The sequence below is a fragment of the Ochotona curzoniae genome, unplaced genomic scaffold (genome assembly GCF_017591425.1).
Source record: "Ochotona curzoniae isolate NIBS_2020 unplaced genomic scaffold, NIBS_Ocur_1.0 scaffold_4505, whole genome shotgun sequence".
In the NCBI taxonomy this organism is placed as follows: domain Eukaryota; kingdom Metazoa; phylum Chordata; class Mammalia; order Lagomorpha; family Ochotonidae; genus Ochotona; species Ochotona curzoniae.
This window is the reverse complement of record NW_024467118.1, coordinates 38,957,371-38,977,790: the sequence shown is the minus strand read 5'-3', so window position 1 is coordinate 38,977,790 and position 20,420 is coordinate 38,957,371. Positions and strand designations below refer to the sequence as shown.

General features: G+C 36.3%; 1 protein-coding gene across 1 annotated transcript in view; it reads right to left on the bottom strand.

Annotated features, from left to right (window-relative positions):
* GALNTL6 (polypeptide N-acetylgalactosaminyltransferase like 6) overlaps positions 1 to 20,420 on the bottom strand; it is a 726,107-nt gene that overhangs the window by 460,988 nt on the left and 244,699 nt on the right. The window contains exon 3 of the mRNA XM_040965775.1: positions 3,521 to 3,659. Coding sequence (XP_040821709.1) covers positions 3,521 to 3,659 — 139 coding nt within the window. The remainder of the gene's footprint in view (positions 1 to 3,520; positions 3,660 to 20,420) is intronic.

Here is a 20,420-nt window from a genome sequence, read left to right as displayed (position 1 = left end):
TAGGGGCCTGAAGAAGAGGGTGGGAAGAGCCAAGATTCTCGAGGGATATGGTACTCTAGGAGATGAGAATTCAGACAGAAGAGAGAGTAGTCTGAATTCTGATCTGTTTGCTTCATTCCTACAATGTCACAAATGGGGGGGAGTGTGATTAGTGCCAGCCCACTCTCAGCATGCCATCCTCCCTGCAGTCTGCTCTAGGCTGGCGGTTGCAAGCAGGAACAAGTCCCCTCACTGTCTGCTGCACTCACCAGGGCGTGTTGCTTCACTGAAGAGGCTGGGAAGAAGGATGAGAAACGAGTTTCCGCTGCTCCACTTCTCACCCAGCTCCCTGCAAATGCCTGGGAAAGCACCAGAAGATGGCCCACATCCTTGGGAGACTGAAAAAGCTTCCACTATCCTCCTGGCTTTGGACTGACCCAGCATTGGGCATTTCAGGCATTTGGGGAGTTAAATGGGACATCTCTATCTCTTCTTCTCTCCTTAAATTTGGCTTTCAAATGAAAATTTATGAATTTAAAAAAATAAGAAAAAGATAAGAGAGAGAGAGAACACTCCAGAAAACCACGAAATTTTCCTGATGGGAGCATGATTAAGAGGGATCCTGGGGATCTTCAGCATCTTTTGTAGAAAATCTCATTTATTGATCAGGGAGGGAAGAAAGATACAGTGATCTTCTTTAGATCCTAAATTATGTCCTTTCTTAGCAAAGTTTTATAGATTTTCTAGAATCTTTGCCTTAAAGTCTGTCTCTGATGGCATAACGCTAAAAGATACTCATAAAAATTTTCTCCAGTTTCACTGGGGAGCGGTTCAGTGGAATTCTTAATGCTGAGTTATTAACTATCTGCCTCTGAATGACATTCCTGCTACAATTTACCCAGGTGCCTGCCATTTACTTATTTAATTAACAGCTGACAAAAACACAAATAGATGAAATAAAATTACACATATTGCTGATAAATACTCATCAGAGTTCTAATCATGATGAATGTATGTTTTAAGGTTCTTATATACTTATTTTTATTTTATCTGAAAAGGGATAAAGAGATATCTTTCATCTGCAGGTTGATTCCCCAAATGCCAGCAACAGACAGGCTATGCCAGGCTGGTATCAGGATTCTGGAACTTAATCCAGGTCTCTCAAGAGGGTGACAAGAGAATAAACATTTAATTTCTTCTAATTCCTTAAAGCAAAGCTAATCGAGGACTTTCTTAATAAACCCATTGTAAGAAAAATGATTATTTTAGAATAAATAGTCTTAAAATGTGCATTTTTAAATATTAAGGCCAACATTTTATAAAATACACTGTTACAAGTTTCACATAATTCTACATTATAGCTTCTGGTTCATAAATTATTCAGTTATTTTTATTTAATGATTAAGTTTGTGTCAACTGATAATGTAGCTGCTTTACTCCCTCATATTGAATGAGCATCAATTTACAGTGTCCTTTTATGTGAATTTATAGTGCCCACATGCAATCATCACATTACAACCTGCAACGATCACCACAATAGTGTATCTTAAAAAAAAGAAGGAAATGGTTTGTGAAAGAAACACTAGGATTCTCTTCAAATTGTCAGACTCTCCTGACAGCCTTCATAATTTCACTGACCTTGTGTATTGTTACTGTTATATGTGCCTGCATTTCTATGAGCACAGATGAAGTCAAAGGCGTAGAACGTTAAGAAGTGGGAACCCTGGGCAACTTCTTTTTCTCATAGTTCTGAGAAAGTGGGACAATGACAAAAGCAGAAATAACAGGAGACTTGTGAGATTATTGCATCACTGAATCAGATGCAAAACTAGTTGAGGGAAAGCATCACTTCTGGCAGGTTCATTCTAACACCTTCCTGTTACGCAGCTCTAACACTCTAACACATAAGGCTAATCATCACCACTGCTTTCCCTTTTTCTTTTTGGGGTATCAGTTTGTTGTTTGATTATTTATCCTTTAGATATCCACCCTCAACAACTAAATATAATTCAGTATGTTTTCCTTCATGTACATATTAATGATTCTTTACACTCTAAACTCAGTCACTTTAACAAAAACTTAAAAGCATCTTTCTTCCTGTATTCTTTCCCAATATTATCTAAGAATATGCTTTCTTGAAAGGTAGTGGGTACACTAAAAATATCCTCTTTGAGAAAAATTGGAATATCAATCTTCTTTTAACTTCAGTGATTTTCTATGCTCCCTCTGCCAGCAATTCTTTCTTCTTGAAAAAGATTGAATGTGTTGAGGGAAAATGTAGACATGAAGGAAAATTATTCTCTAAGTATATTTATTATGCCAACAATATAATTTCATGCATCTTTCATGGTGTGCAATTAGGTATTGAAATTTCTCATAACTAGAAATGTTCTTGGTCAATGGAAATTACTGATAATTTAAGGCAACCTGGGAATAATGTGCCTAGCTAAAAGTCCTAGACCAATAAAGTACTCAGTTTAGGGAAAAAATGATTTATTCTCCACATTAATCCTCTGTTTAACTATATTGGGAAATGCAAATTCACCTTTGGAGAAAGCCAGTAGTAACTTTTCCATATTTTAAAACATATTTAGCATGGCAATGAGAAAATAGTCCCCCAAACCATACTTTACTAATTTTTAAAGCGCTAATTACCTTTACACAAATATTGTATTTACTTTACTAGCTTAAATTTATATTCCTAATCCTTATTTTCACTCATTGCTGTAACTTTATTCTTTCTCTCTCTCTTGTCTCTTTAGTGTTTTCAAAGGCAGATTGAGGAACAATGGGGAATTAAATGCACTAATACAACTGGACAGATTTAGTAAATGCGCCTGGTAATATCACATTGCAAATGCTGATTCCATCCAAACATTAACATCTTTTTGGCATTTATTTTATGGGGAAAATGGTAACAATTTTGAGGAAAATGTATAATGAGCCATAGTAAAAGTTAATGAGGACAATTAAAGAGAAGATGGATTTCGAGTAAATTTACGTAGTGCTATCTTTGCTTTCATTTACATTCCATTGTTTACCTGTGACTCAATAAAACTTGAGCTTGCTGTCAGTTGACAAGCCACAGGAGCTCACAAAATGACACAAAATTGAAAAAGTAACATTTGCTTTTATTCATTTTAAGCATTGTATTCAGCTCTATCCCCTGCCACCCTCCCTCCTCTCCTTCCTTCCTTCCTTCTTTCCTTCCTTCCTCCCTTCCTTTCTTTCTTCCTTCCTTCCTTCTTTCGTTCGTTCTTTCTCTCTCTCTTTCCTTCCTTCCTCCCTCCCTCCCTCCCACCCTTCCTTCCTTCCTTCCTTCCTTTCTTTCTTCCTTCCTTCCTTCCTTCCTTCCTTCCTTCCTTCCTTCCTTCCTCCTTTCCTCCCTTCCTTCCTTCCTTCCTTTTTTATATCTACATGATTTTAGCTCTAACCAAGAATCAACTCTCAAATGGCATAGTAACAATGCGTGGCCCTAAATATAATTGTGGTCAGAACAAAGTCCAAACGGCCCCTCACACACCCAATCCCTGATACTCACTTAGCATGGCGGATATCTGGCAGAGACCTCTCTAGTGCAATATTGTTGCTGACAAAAATATTGAAGCCATTTTCCCTATAAGCTGAGTCATCATGGTCCTCTTCTGTGAGGGGGTAAGGTTTTCCATGTTCTCCTTTCCCTAGCAGAAGAAGACAAAATAGGTTTTAAACTGAAGAAAACTTATTTCATCTCCCAGAAAATATAACTGAGAACTGAATGTGTGTTTTAGTCATCAATTGCTGCATTCCTCATAGTACTACTAATATGATTTAATTATTTTATTTTGTTGACATTTTACTTGGAGAAAAGGAAATTCAACACATTACAACAAACAACACAGAAATAAAAAGTATCATCTTACCTTCCAGAGAGAACCATTGTAAAGACTTTCAGTGTATAATTCCTAATGCTTGAATGAAATTCTCTTATCAATTTGATTTGTTCCAGGCTGGCCTATACCATGGCGCATACCAAGTTAAGCCTAGGCCTGTGGTGCTGGCATGCCATAGGGGTCCTTATTCATGTTCCTGCTGCTCCACTTCCTGTCCAATTCCCTACTAAAGGCCTAGGAAAGCAGCAAAGAACTGCCCAAAGTCTTTGTCCCAAGCTTAGGTCCTTCCAGGTATAGACGTTATGTAATTAGGTGAGTGAACCAGCAGATAGAAGGTCTATCTCCTCTCTCTGTCAAACTGCCTTTCAAATAAAAATAAATAAATCATTTTAATCTCCTAGTTAAGTATTTTTAATATGGAAAACAAACTTTTAGATATTAAATATTTTGCAATATTTTCAAAGTAAGCATGATAATATTTACAGATACACAGAAAACAAATGATAATATTACAAATTATTATTAAATTGATATAACTTAAAATTTCACACTTAAATTTACTTTTCTTGATTTATAATGTGTTAATTTCTTAAACATTTGTCATGTGTGTTTCTTACATGAAATTATTTTCAAGGACTTCAAAAATAACCTGTAGAGCTTTTCATATATTAATGCATGTTAAAATTTTTAAATTATATGTTGCCAATATTTTCTATTTCTTTTATTATAGCTAATAAATGTTTTGTCTATTTTTTAAGTTCTCAATTATTTGTTTTATTTTCATAGGTTGTCATTCATGTCCTCTGATGTTATTTTTAACATGGTAGTGAATTCTAGTTTTACTACACTTTTCAAAATCATTACAATTTGGGAAACATCAGGAGTTTGTTTCACAGAAGTAAGGTAAGAGTAGTTATATTTTCATTTAAATGTTCAGACATTTGATGAATTTGCCTCCTCCTTTCCTACTTTAAAGTTTTAAAACTTTACAACTAATTTTATGTATTTATTTTGCTGTGTAAACTATTTAATAAAGAAACAAAATTTTTAAATGCTCAATAATAAAAACAAATATATATAATAAAATAAATATATCTAATAAAAATATATAATATATACTGGAACCTGCCTTTCTTCCTGTTGGATTTCTTAGAAACGTAATCCAGTGCTGCTAGCTTCCCTGCTTGATTTCTTAAGCCACTCACTGTTATCAACTTAAATGGATAATAGTCAGTGAGGTATTTTCTTCTTAAACCGGCAAATTATTGAGGATCTTCTACGTACATTGTGCTAGAGGGGGAAGGTGGCCGGTCAGGGTAGGCAGGTGTAGCTGAAAGTGCAGAGAGAGCTAGGAGACAACATTAGGCAGAACAAAAAGCTGAGGAAGACAAATCAAGGGGCGGGGTGAGCAAAGCACGCTGGAGGCCACTGGAAGGAATCTAGATTCACCAGACAAAGAACTACTGAAAAGACCTGAAGCTGTAGCCAACAGCCCAAGAAGAAGCTGAGCACAGGTGAGCTATGGGAAGGAACCCCAAACCACAGACTAAAGCCTAGAGCATCTTGAGCCAGCCCAAAAGAAATGGGAGCAGGCAGGCTCACAGTGGGAGTCTACCCAAAGAAACAGTAGGAAAACACTAGAGAAGGGAGGCACAGCAAGGAAGCTCACAGGCCCCAATAGATCGCCTCCATGATCAGAGCAGCCATGCCATTGAGGAGCAAACCATTGGGGAGTGAACCTGTGGGGGAATGAAGCCGCCTAGAGTGGGACTAGAGGGTCATATCTAGAACAGAGTCCACCCACATGCAGAGATTTGTGCCCTAGATCCCCAGAGAGAATACCAGGGCCACCCAAGAGAGACAGACACTTTATCTCTGGGGGGCAGAGTCTAGATTGGGAGAACTGCACGATTTCCAGTGTGAGCCGCAGCAGCTCTCAGTCACCAAAAAGGGGACGCCTAGAACAAAATAAGGCAAGAGAGTGAAAACCCGCAGAGGCACACACTTCCCCCACGGCAGAAACTACCTGGTGATTGTCAAGTCCTGGCAGAAGTGTGCGGGCTCGCTCACTTCACAGCTCACTGGGCTGGGGACAGCGTGAGCCAGAGAGGAACTGTGCCCACACAGGTGCACAGCATGCGCACTTGTGCCACTGTCTGCTGCAGTAACCTCCATGGGCTCCAGACACAGCAGAAAACAGCAAAACAGCAGAGGAGAGAGGACTAATAGGATCCTGCACATCAAGCAGCACGGACCGCTTGGTGCCGCACTTTAGCAGCCCCAATAAATTGGAAGCCGAAGGCAGAACAAAAGGCAAGCCATAGCAGAAAAACAAGCAATAAAAGTGCTGGCTGCCCCTGTGCACATCTCCATGGGCTGCTGGAAGAATGCGACAGAGAGGAAAGGAGTTAATAAATCCTCCTGGAGAAGACAAGAGCACTCAGGTAACTCAAAGTTCACCTGCCATATGATCCCACTCTCGGGAGCATAGCCAAAAAATCTGATACATAAACATAAGAAAGCACCCTACACCACTGTATTCATTGCAGCACAATCAACAATCACAAAAACATGGAAGCAACCCAGACATCTTTTGAAGCATGACTGGATAAAGAAACTATGGTATACCTACTCTGTGGAATACTACTCAGTCATTAAAAAGAACGAAATCCTATCATTCGCAACCAAATGAGGCCAACTGGAGACCATGACTAAGTGAAATGAGCCAATCCCAAAAGGATAAGTACCATATGTTTGCTCTAATATAAGATAACTTCCATCAAAAATACAAAACAAACAAAGGTGAATAAACAAAGGATGTAATGGAGACCAGACTACCAGGAATCAAAGATCTCTGCTATAAAATAAAAGTAAACTTCCAATGAAACTTCTGAGTATACCTAGTCAACAAAAGATTAGACTTTTGACTATTGCCTGTACCAACAGTGTTTTGAACCCGGCAAAGAGCAGAGAGCTGGAGTCATTCTTTTTCATCTCTAATTTTAGTTTGTTGTTCCTTCCTGCTCTTCTTCGTTAATATGTCTAAAAGTTTATTTTGCTCATCTTAAAAAAATAAATGGCTCTTTTGAGGGGTAAAAAAGAAGGGGGGTTGCTCTTTCTTGTTTCAATTTGTACTTTTTGGGTTTCAAATCCATTTATTTTTGCTGTGAATTTTAGTTTTTTTTTTTATTTCCTGTTCATTTGTTTAAAATAAGTCCTTGAATTTTCATGAGACATTTTGTATTTTTGTACGTACCTGATGTTATTAATGCCCCTTTCAAAACTGTTTTTGCTACATCTCATGGGCATTGATGTTTTTCATTTATTTTCATTTCTCCAAAAAAAGGTTTTTTTCCTATTTCCTTATTGATTTCTTCAATGATACATAAGTCATACAGTTGCACAGGTTGCTTCAAGAAGGTTTTTTTTTGTTATTTTTATAAATTTTTGATCTTCCATCCTGTAGTAGACTTTAAGACATTGCATTAAAAGGAATGTATGGTGACTGTGCAATGGAGACAGTCATATCCAGATGTGAGGATGCAGTGCAGTATCTATTTTTCAATCAAAGATGGGCTCCCAGCGAAAGTGTTACAGATCTCTATAATGAGATGGACTCTCTGCCGTTGTCCATACCTACAATGTCAAGATACACTTAAATGGCAAAACGACGGGCTTATTAATCTTCACGCAGGACTAAACATTGTGATATTAGTGGGAATGTCGGGGGTAGGGTGAGGATTTGGGGCAGGGAGAGAAAATCTCAGGGCCTATAGAATTGTATTATTTAAAAAAATGAATTAGATAGAGGTACTGCAAGTAAATCACACTAGTACAAAGAATAAATTAATAGTTCAGGTTTAACTATAATTTGGTGCAAATTGTGCCTGGAGAGTTCTATAATTTTTTTGGAGGTAGAGTTAATAAGAATTACATCAAGATTACCAAACATTAAGAAGTTAAGGAATCTGAAATTACTGCCATGACTCTGCTGCTTAGCAATGATCAGATATTCCACTACACACCTCATCAAGTAAGAACTAAGAATGGTAGTTACTAGAAATTAATGTGAATCAACTGTATGAGCAGTCCTGTTAAAATACTAACGCTACTTTGGTTTTAAAAAGTAAAACAAATGGAATGAAGTAAGGTACAAGAATAGGTTTGTAACAAGAGGAAGAACTAATAATCTTGAACAGCTACCAACTTGAATTTCTATTGTAGATAGTGCTGATAGTTCAGAAAAGGACGACTTCGCTTGAGCAAATTCACTGGGAGAGCTCATCTGAAAGATGATTGCAGCTAGCCATACCAGAGGAAGGAGGAAACTCAGGGGACAGTAGGAATCCATCATGAAGCGGATGTGCGTGTGTGGCCTCTCTCTCTGCCTCGAAGACAGAGAGCCCTTGGAAGTCTGGCTCCTGGAAAGATTCTAGACACGCTGAATGAGTTCATTCCAGGCAAGTGCTATATCACATTCTGCACTAGGTAGGCGAATGAGTTGAATGACATAAGTCACAGGCAATCCAAAATTTCTAACATTATCTGTATGTATACATGTGCAAAAGAGGACTGTTAATTGATGAAAATCTTTTAAAAATAAAAAAGCCTTATGCCAAATTCATTTGTTTGTTGGTAGAGTGCATTTTTAGAATGAAAGAAAAATTTTCTCCCCAAGTTAATATATGTAAGCAAAATAAGCTAATACTTTCATTCACATTTCCACAATTGGCTATTATGTTTCTAATCTGAAGGAACGTTTAAAAGATATAAATCTCTTATCTATGACCCAATTAGCTACAGAAGCTGTTTTTATTTTAACCAGTATTTGGTATTAACTAGATTTATAAGTGATTTCATAAAGCATGGTAATAAGAAAATTGTATTGCTAAGATGCCTTCACTATCTTCAGTACATTTTTATTTTTAATTCCTATGCCTTAAGTAAAGTACATACATTCATCTGAGGCTCCTTGCACTATTTTTTGTAGAAATGTTTTTAATACTGCACTTTCAGACTTAAAAAAATAACAAAGCTACAGATTTATTAAAACACCTGTCAATCAAAGGGAAATTCATTTTCTTTACACAGCGCTTCACTGCTCAGATTGGGAAATCTCCTGAGACAAGGCTTCTCAAATGACGCTGAGGTTTTTTTAAACATAAAACAAACTTATGAATCACTAACAATATCATACCAGAATATTTTCATGGCAGTTTTAAAAATAATTAAAAATTTTTCTCTTCTTATGCAAAACGAAAACCAACTGTTTTTACTGCAAATGCCACAGATTCAGCTTAACTTTTAATACATAGGGCCTCAGGATCTAAAAGATCTCATATGATTTGACATTTGTTTAAAACGGTTCCAGAGAACAAATGAGTTTGTGCTGAAAGTACAACATTCAAAGGTCTTTACAGTGGATATTACCCTGTATCTATTCCAATTTTACCTTTTTATAAATTCATGATATCACTTAATGTTAAAAACTGTAAATTAAACCAGAGTCCTTTCTTTAAACATGAGTAAAGTATTATGATATGCATGCTGTAAGTAATATATTATAAATATTCAATGCAGAAAATTTAAATACCATATCTAAATATAAAAGCAATAAGAAAACTTCCTAAACATTAAACTTTCTATTTCATATTGGATGTTTATGTTCAAGGGAGATAGCAATAGTTAGTGTGGAATTTATGTTACTTTTCTCATAGTGCAGGTGGTATTTATTCCCAAACTAAAATGACATTTTAGTTAGGATGGCAATCTTGTAGATTGGTATGACTATCAGCTTTTGATATGTTTATTGATGGTTTGCATATGCACCACTGGGTAGGGAAATTGAAAACATGTACGTATGACTCCATGCCTAAAACTGCTGGAAATATACTATGATTAGGCAGCCCTAGGATGAAATTATAAAAGAGCTACCTTAAGAAGGAAGCATGCTATTTTGGAATTGAATGTTAGTTGAATGTTAATATGGTAACCTGGAAAACTTGATGTTGGCTGGAAATATCAAATACAAGAGGAGAGATTTTTAGTTCATCCAGGAAGGGCTGTAGAGAATTTAAACTTATCAATTCAAAGACTCAGGAGATTTTATGTGAGAAGGAATTGGTTTAAATAAATGCACTCACACAGTAATTTCGAGGCCTACTGTTTTGTTAAACAATAATTAAATTAATTCAAACAGATTGAAATCTCATAAGATGAAGTAATCTGAAGTAAAGCTTTTGACAGAGGAAAACAAATTTCAGTATTTGAAGGGGTTTGAAATATTTCATAATAGCAATTGGAATGTAAGACTGTCACAGGGAAATCAGAGTTGAAATAGTTTTCTTGAGGCTTCCTGAAGCTACTGGTTAGGATAACCCTGTCCCATGTCAGATTATTTGAGCTCAACTCCCAGCTTCAGTTGTGACCCCAGCCTCCTGCTAGTGAAGATCCTGGAGACAGGAGGTGGTGACTCACGTAGCAAGGCCCCTGCCACCCACCCCTCCCGAAAGACCTGGCTTGGGATTCCTATTCCTGGCTTCTGCCTAGCCCAGTTCCAACAACTGCAGGGGCTTAAGAAGTGAACTTGCATATGGATACTCTCTCTTTCTCCCTCTCAAATTCAAAAGGGGTCTGTATAATCAGATTTCTGCTCATATATAATTATGAGATAATTCTTAGCAAATGCAGCTTCAGCCAGCATCCCCAGGAATGCATTGCTATTTCCCAAATGTGCTCAGCCTTCTCAGTTGTGCTTTCTGTTCTGAATTCACATTTTTACGTATTAATCAGCAATGTCCTCTTTGGAGCGGAAGCTTTACTTCATTGTTCACTGCATTGTTTAATGTGATGTTTCCCACACCTGAAAAAGTGACAGCCACCTTGCCCATGCCAGACACAGATTTTATAAGGTAAGCAAATCCTACAGTGGCTAAAATTTGGGCTCATTACTCAGTGAAAAAATAAGATATTCATTCATTTTCATTCATGTATGCAAATGCACGCACTGACCACTTAGTCTGCGAAAGTAGTTGAGGATTAAGATGAATTTCGCAGTTGTCGCCTTTGGCATTAAGTTTAAGAGATAAAAAATAATGACAGGTCATTTTGATGTAGAGCAACAATACACACTAGACTCTATCCAAGAGGACTTCATAGAAATGTCTAGAGATGAATAGAGGTGCCTAGATTTCTCTTCTGCTGCAGCAAAGTTCTGAAACAACAAGATGAATAGCTGTATTTTGAGGTGAATGGCGAAGGAGAGCACTGGAATTCAGCAAGTGAGAGATGGCAACCTTGTAAGACATGAAAACCTGGTTAGACAGAACAGAGAGAGAAACAAAATGCACCGGCAAGCACAACCCTGCTCTCTAGGATGTGGGGACTTCGCATTTCATGATGAAAGATGAACAGGAGAGTTCCCTTCCACTGCATTACTACAGAAGCTAGTGATTCTAGCTACAGCAGAATTTCTCATTTGTCACCGAATTGAAGCCCAATTAGATGAGCTACCTGTAGTCTTCGTAGCAGCCTTGCTTCAAGGAAGGAATGCACCTAGTCTCCTGCTGATCCTCAGAATCCAGAAGCTACAACATAATGCTATCCTCAGATGAAAGCTTCTATCAGAATTCACACTGCCTAGTGGACAGAAACCTCCGAGCACTGTTTCCCTGGTGACATCTGACAACACAACCACAAGAGCTACAGTCTCAATGAACTCAATTAGATACTTGCTGCAACTGTAGCCACAGCACTTTGAGGTGAATGGAAAGGAGTTCTGCTGTAGAGGGACAGGTGGTAATTTCCTTGATTTGGGAATTAGGTGTTGCAGTGATGTGTAGAGTTCAAGTACTGTGCTTGGGGCTGGCAACAATAGCTCCCACCTCCAAGCACTGGTATCCCATATGGGTACCACTTCATGTCCCAGGTGCTCCACCTTCCATCCAGCTCACTGACTGTAGCTAGGGAAAGCAGTGGAGCATGGTCCAAGTCCTTGAGAATCTATAGCTGTGTGGGAGGCCTGGGAAGATCTGCTGGCTCCTGGTTTTGGATCTGCTTGGCTCCCTTTTGAGGAGTGAACCAGTGGATGGAAGATCTTTCTGTGTTTCCTTCTCTCTGCAGATCTACCTTTCCAGTGAAAATAAAACAAACAAAAATCTTGTACTAAAAATCTTGTACCCCTAAAATCTTGTACTTCATCAAGTATTTCTCAAAACATGAAAAATGAATATTAAAAGATAGTTGCCTGGATTTCAAAAAATATTGCAGTTTGAATTTCATTTTTTCAATTAACTCTTTAAACTACTTAATAAGTTAATTGAATAATGATAAATGACATGTAAGTATAATAATCTATAATGTCATTGACAGCTAAGATTGTGTCTTAATATCCTTGGGCCAGAAATAATTAGCATAATAAATTACATGGTTTGTTTCTCAAAGGATATGTGAAATAAATGCGGAAATGAACTGCTGTGCTTTATGTTATGAAGAAGTGTAATTGACATGACACAGTGAGTTAAGAATGTGTAGTTTGATGAAAATTTGCTTTACAATGGCAGCAGTGCCCTTTTCTGAGGAAGAGTAGAAACAGACATTGCCAGAAAGGGATGAAATAATTAATAAGGTATTTTTTTCTAAATTACGGGAATTTCAATTAGACTGAAATGCAACATGTCAGTAATCCATACTGAAACCTGTATTGTAATGCCAAAATTAACACAAGACTGTCTATAATAAAACTTAAAGCGGAGAAAAAATGAAATAATAGAAGTATTCATGTAACAAAAATCTGTAAGAGGATGAATGGAAGATTGTGCAACACATGAAATCTAGATGCCAAATACCAGTATTAAATGAGATATTATTTTAAAATACCTAGCCAAAATTAATCAGAAACTTAAAGTATGTTTTAGTAAGTATTAATATTTCTATCAAAAAAGTACTTAAGTTACTTATGTGACGGGTGGGGGGGGCCTGTTTTGGCTCACAAATATGCAGAGTCACAGTCCAAGAGCCAAGAGCAGGCAATGTGTTAGCCATTTTGGGAGGCAATAGTGGAGTGACTGCACAGAAGCAATAATGTGGTAGCCTGGAAACTGAGACAGTTCAGATCATAGCAATGTAATGGAAGCTACACACTCTAATGAATTCACTGGTAAATTTTTCCAAACATTAAAGTAAGAATAGAAGAACTTTTATTCAATTAATTTTAAAAGCGGTGAAACTTATTATTTTGGTGTTAAGATGTCTTCTTTCAAACCAGACTGAGGACATCACAACCAAGAAATGTTACAGACATATATCTCTCATGTGTACCTGTGGAATAATACCAAAATGTTAGAAAGTTGAATCTATTGATATTTTAAAGATTTTAATTAATTAATTAATTAGAAAGGCAGGGTTATAGGGAGAGAGAGAGCAAGAGAAAAGGAGAAAGAAAGAGTTCTTCCATCTTCTGGTTCACTCCCCAAATGAAAGCAAACAACTGGAGCTGGGCCAGGTTGAAGCCAGAAGTCACCAGAGTGTTTCATGTCACCTGCATGAATTCAAGGCCCAGGGGCTTAGGTTGTCCTCTGCTGCTTTCCCAAGAACATTAGCAGGGAGCTGGATTTGAAACTGTAGTTCAGACTTGAACAGCAATCTTGATGCTAGCATTGCAATAAAAAAAAAAAAAAACAATTTTACTGTGCTACAAAACCAGCACAAATGTAATACTTCATAAAATTTGATCATTTCTAGGTGGTATTATATTTCCTGTGAAAGTAGAAATAAGCAGCCACTTGTAACTTTCCTGACATAGCTGATACAACTATCATAGCACAATGACCGTCTAGGAAAGGTGGCTCTTTAGCAAATGTATCCCCAATATTTTAAGGTGACAAATAAAACAATTTGGTTTTATTAAAACCAGTATTCTACAATAATTTTGAATTCTCCAGCATTTTTTCAAAATCACTATAATATCACTTAGTTCACATTTGAAAATTGAAGTTGACAAATATTATCTGTAGTCCTAGTACTTTAGCATAATATTATCAATAATCTCAAAGGAAAGTCTGTATTATTTTGTCATACAATCTATTGGGAAAAATAGGGGTTCATTGTGGATCTAGGCTGAAAGATCCATGATGTTAAACCCCAAGGCAGGTGAGATTTTATTTGCATCTCCTGCCTGACTTATTAAAATATGAAACACAACAAACTTAAAAAAGCAATGATAAAGTGCAGTGGATCCTTTAACACAGTTATCCTCCAATGGGTTTATATCCTTGGGTTTTTGCCAGTCAAACCTACACTGATAAAGCAAATGAAGTTGTCTTATACTGAGTTAAAGAAAGCACCACCACCAGGATGCAAACACAAACTAAAATTTTCCTCCTTGGAGTCACATTTCATGGAGTTTAATGAAAAATGTCTCTAGACTTTGATCTCAGAGGAACTCATTAAACTTACTCTCTGCAGTTAACTCAAACTGATTCCAAAGTTAGGATAAAAGAGGGAGCCCCCATACCTAGATTTTCAGTAGTATTTTATACGAAAAATGCAGATATGATGAATAAGAATACTCTATCATGAGGGGCCAAATTTAAAAAAAAAGAATATTCTGGTAAAATAAGCCGAATCCTGGAAGAGGAGCTTGTGGTTTCAAATGTTGTTTAGCGAAGAAAGGTATTTTAATGAGCCTTTTATTGTAAGTGCATAGCACTTGCTACTTATGAAGGAAGGACGTTTATTGTGGCATATGGCTCTAAAAGGTTCCTGTTGATCTATGCTTTGATGAGCACATTCATCTGTGTGGCCTTTATGTTCACATCAGGCAAGCTACACCCTAAAAGCTGAAAACCATCTCATCACTCCCCAAGGAAACCCTTTGCAGACTTTGGGGACAAAAAAATCACAGTGTGGGGGAAACCCTGATGTGCAAACCATAACTGAAAGCAAGCTCCCACAAGTAGGATGGCCCTGTACTTGTGAGTGACAATCAAGAAGTCAGTGGAAGATACTAAGTCTATTTGCAAAAGTTCAGTAAGCACCTGTGCAAGCGGGGAATCTGCTCTCTGCAAGTAGAGTTGCTGCACTACACATGACTCATTGGCTGAACTCAGCTGTGAGATCAGTTGGTGATCTCAATCCGGCTTCACTTACTTTCTCATGGCTATAACACAGAGGTTTGTTTTGTTGTGACAGGTCTTTTGAGGGCGGATCTCTGCTAAGATATCACCAACCCACAGTGATTTTACTTGCTCAGGTCATTTTAAAAGACCATCATATTTGATGGGGCTGGAACCAAGGTGTGGTGGGTTGAACCTTCACTTGCAATGCTATTCCATAAGGGTGATGGTTTGAGATCCACATCTCATCCAGTTCCCTGATGATGTGCCTAGGAGGAAGCATAAATTGGTCCATGTCCTTGGGCTCCTGCATTGACTAAGGAGATCCACAGGGGATTCCAGGCTCTGGGCTTCTGAGCAGTTCAACTTGGCTGTTGTGACTATTTGGGGAGAGGACCGGTAGATAAAAGATCTCTTTCATTCTTGCTCTGTAAATGTACATTTCAAATAAAATTAAATAAACCTTTTAGGAGAAAAAGAGAACATCAGCTTTGAAAATGTCAAAACAATGGATTTTGCAGGAGTCAGTTATTTCCATATTTGTTGCATCCCGATTGTCATTAGTAAAGGAAAAAAAAACACAAGAAAAAATCTTTATGATGCCAGTTAGAAAGGTAAATTGTGATAATTACCAGATAACACAAAATAGGACAATAATAAAACAGTATGATATTTTCAAAAATAAGAAGGAAATGATCCTTGGAGAAATAATTTCAATATGGAAGATCATGTGGAGTGTAGCTAGGAGATAATTAAAAAGTGATAATGAGGGGAATCACCACACTACTGTATAATAGGAGTGAGGGCATTCGAAGGACACAGAAAACCTCAGAAGGAAAACGTCTTAGCTCTTCTGCAAAATGTATCTTTTATTAACCAGACACGATTTTCCAATAACAAAAGCAATAACACTAAGCATGTTTATAAACAGGTTTTCACAGCGTCTTTTTGAAGGATTTTTTCCAAAAATTTGTGAAAAATGCTTATTATGAAGGAGGTATGTATAGATTTTTAAAAAATTGAACCAAGAGTAACTTTCCTTTTGAGTTCATTTTCCATTCACTTTTAGAAGTACCTTTGTACATAATACTACTTTACATGGATATGATTTAAATATCTAGGAAGACCAAGCTTAGGGTCAGCATAGGATAGATTTGGCCTTTGATCTCCAGAAGGGCTTATACAAGCAATTTGCAAAGCTATCCCAAGGATAGTGAAAGGAATAGAAAAGAGAAAGCCAAAATGCAAATTATTGCTAATTGACATTATATTCATTCCTTACATGATTCCTGGGAGGATTTTAACTTTTAATATTTGAATGACAAGTGAGTTTTATGTAAGCTTCTTTGTGCAATTCAGCAACTTCTTGAATCACAATTTACTGTCAAAAATCATGCTGTCAAACAACTTTCTAACCAAACTTTTAATAAATTACTAACGGTTTATTTACTTAAGAAATGTTTATTAAATGTATTAATTAAATGTATTAAACTGTATGCAGTAAGAGTTGGAGGAGAGAGGTGAAAACATACATGGTTCCAGTCTTCATGGGACTGCATCATAACTAGCCAAAATGAACTAGAGTAAGCTGCTTGAATACTAATAAGGTTCTCCTCAAACACTTTCGTAAGAGTACAGGGCTTTTATCCAGGTAATATGGTGCTTCTAATTTGGAAAATCATATCAATTACTTTTCTATTTCTTTATTCATTTTTATCCAGAAAATAGCTTTGTTTTTTCCCCTTAAACAAATATAAATCTGTCAACTCCTCGTTGTTATAAGTATGTCAAGGAACAAAAGAACAGGTCAAATTTTACTGATGGTATCACTAATATTCTAATATATAAATAATTACTTATTTTTATCCTTATGCCTCTGGATCTTCCATTTTTCAAATCTGAGTTGCGAGTATTTTCACACCTGTGTCACTGTCTTAGCTTCATTAGAGGTCTTCCTGAACCCATAGGAAACGCTCTTCACCCTTCCGATATCCATCTTCATGTTTCATTCAGCTGGTTTTTAAAATACACTGCTCTAGTTTTTTCTCAAGTCTGTGATACAATTCCTTAGCTCCTTTGGGCATTTCTTCAGAATCATAAAGCCATAACGTGATTTTTTTTTAAGATTCTTCTTCTTCCTTTTTTTTTGAAAAGCAAAGTGACAGATCTTTTATTTGTTGATTTGCTACCCTGTGGCTGCAACTGCAGAGGCTCCAAGGGCTTGGAGCTTCTACCACATCTTCCATATGGTATTATAGGTACACATTTGTGGACCATTTTGCACTGTTTTCCCAAGTGCTGAATCAGAAGAAGAAGCAGTCTCTCAGGCAACTTAATGAGCTATGTTACAATGCCAGTCCCAACTTGAATTCCTTAACCTAAAATATAACATTTTTTAAACATTGCTGTATTTAACACTTAACCACTCAGAAGATCTTTACCTTTACCCTGATCTTTCAATTGCTGCTTTAAATCTGCCTGGAACATTGTTGATTCCTACCCCAACCCTACTGTCTAACTGATATTCTATATACTCTTCAGTTCTCAATTTAGATTCATTTCTTTAAGCAACTACCATGTGTCTCTCATAGGGAAACTGTGAGACATGGTAGTACCTGTCTGATGACACGTGCACAATAATTTTTTCAGTCAGTGAATGAACCAATTGATCTTTGACAGTGTCATAAGTTAGTGCACAGATTATCTTCAGCATTTTTAAAAAGAAAGTCTTCATCAATCTATTTTTTGAAAAAGCTGGAGAGATTAGAAACATGGTGACTTATTTTGAATATTCCTTTAATGTCTAAAGAACAATCAAATATCAGAGATTTTCAGTTTGTTTTCTATGAGTCTAAAGTAATAGCAAATTAAAAATAGAAGAGCAAGTAATGTGAAGTAACTTAGGACAAGTACTGATTGAGAATACAACATCCATAAAATGATATAATAAAACAAATACGAGGAAGCCCAGATTATAACGAGCAGCAACATTTGTATTGTGTAGTTTTTGTTTGCAGAATAATTTTTGAGCTGTAAATTATTATATTTCCTCTATGTTTTCCATATAAGAAACTTGTATTCTCCGTATCAGAGGTTTGACTAACAAAAAGGGCAGTGTCCATATGAAGTCTTTGTAACTTTGGTTCAGAACAGAGATCTTGATTTTGCTTTTTTTTTTTTTTTTAAGATTTAGGAATGAAAGGGAGAAACATGAGTCTCCTGTTGTGGCTGGAGAGGGAAGGAGCACCCTTCAGACTTCGCAGCGGGTGAGAAGTTCCAGCCCAGCATGTTCAGTATCAAGAGCAAGGGAAAGGAGCTGCAGGTACAGCAGCCTATGATTTAGGGAGACCCAGGGAGGGCAGGGGCTCCTTGGAGTACCAAAGAACTTGGTGATTTAGTAGTGCAGGAAATCATCTGAGCCTCAGGACTTGAGAGATTTAAAAGATTCTGTCACTTTGAACCAAGAGTACAATCATCAGGAGCATAGACAATCGAACAGAGGAGATTTCTTGAATATATTATTCTGCATAGGACATCAGAATTTTGCTAGATGTTTAAGAGAAGAAGACATATTAACTGTTACTAACGTTCCTGTCAGCCTAACCTAGTAGATTGGGAATTAGGTGTCAATTTAATTTATTGTAGATAAGAATAAATATTTCATACATTTCAGAATATGAACTAATATTCAAATCATCTATACATTTTTCAACTTTATTGACCATAAATCCAGAATATGGAAATCTTCTCGGAATTTTTGTATAGCCTTGTGAGGATTAGCAGCATGATTCAGTGATAAATTCCATCAGCAAATGTAAGGTAATATCATTAGCATCTCTACTTAACCATTTCTGCCTGAACTTTTGCAGAAATAAGATGAGAAAAGTTATAAATTTTTAATGTAATTGATAGGGATTTTGGAATTTACTATCTTAGTCTCAATGAAAGTTTGAAAAAAAAGTACTGAAAATTCTTCATATTAATGAAGAATTCCCCAAGGTTTGATGAGCAATTTTTAATAGAAAATTATTTCAGTTTCACTTTCAAATGTAAGTTTGTTAAAGAATTATTAAACTGTGATACAGCAAATAGGATTGGCAAAAAAGACAGTCATTTTAGTTTAGAAAATGATCTATTTCCTTATCTACTGATTTAAAAATAAGTATTTTCTCACATTTGAATTGCTATAACTTGTAAGAATGAGGTACAGACTGTCTCTTGGATCTTGGAGGTGGATGAATGATTGATCTTTTGTAATGCATATGTTTTCATCTGTTTGAACAGGAGAGAAGAAAAACAGTGGAAAGAGAGAGAGAGAGAGAGAGAGAGAGAGAGAGAGAGAGAGAGAGAGAGAAGACATTTTCTATTTATTAGTTTATTAACCAAATGCTCAAATGTTCACAACATCCAGGACTGTGCTTGGATTAAGCCAGGCTACAGAACTCTGTTAAGGTTTCCCACATGGGGGGCAGGGCCCCAAGCTCTTGAACCATCCTCCACTTCTTCCAAGTTAGGTAGCTGGATTGGATGCAGAATACTAGGGATTCCACACTCCAAAATGAGATGTAGGTATCCCAAGCAATGGCTTAATTTGCTGTTCCACAATGCCTGCCCCTAATCAGAAATATTATAATAAAATGTGAAGTAGGTGAAAAGACAACTTTACTTCTGAGCAATTTAGGGTGAAATATGCAATTCAAGTTATTTACACGCATTTCTTTGCCATTATTTGTTCTGGATTTCCATTAGAAATATGGCATTATATGCCTTTTTCAGGTTTTAATGTCAACTACTAATTAGCATTAACTTAATATGCCAGATTTGCATCATAATGCATGCTTGCACATGGCAGATGAAATGCAAGATATGTTTAAAAAATATGACTTTGTAGTAGTCTCTATTTTACAGTTACTAATGCTACATCCTGGTGTTTAGAAAAATGAAACAATAACTAATACTGTAAATTTCATGGATAGATTATTAAGACATTATCTTAAAAGCTAAAATGATGTAAAAACTATTGCACTATTTAACAATTATTTTCATATTCCCTACAAGTTATTTATAAGAAATTAGCACATTTTAACTACTGCATTACATTTAATAATATTCTTTTTCTTGAATTACTCAAATGAAGAATTAAGTGAAAATTCAAAGTAAAATACCTATTACTACAATTTTACAATTCTGATTCATTCTGTCATCTTTACTACTGTACAACACACTTCCACATGAAGTGATTAATCCTTGATCTAAGCTCCTTGGTCTCAGTTTTAGAGAGATACGTAATACTGTTTTCCATGGTGGCTGCACTATTTTACATTCTCACAAAAACATAGGACACAGGGGTTCCAGTATATGCTCATCTTTTTCAATATTTATTCTTTTATCTATGCTTAATAGTTATCACTATAAAATGTGAGTTTTGATATTAATATCCATGATGATTAATTAT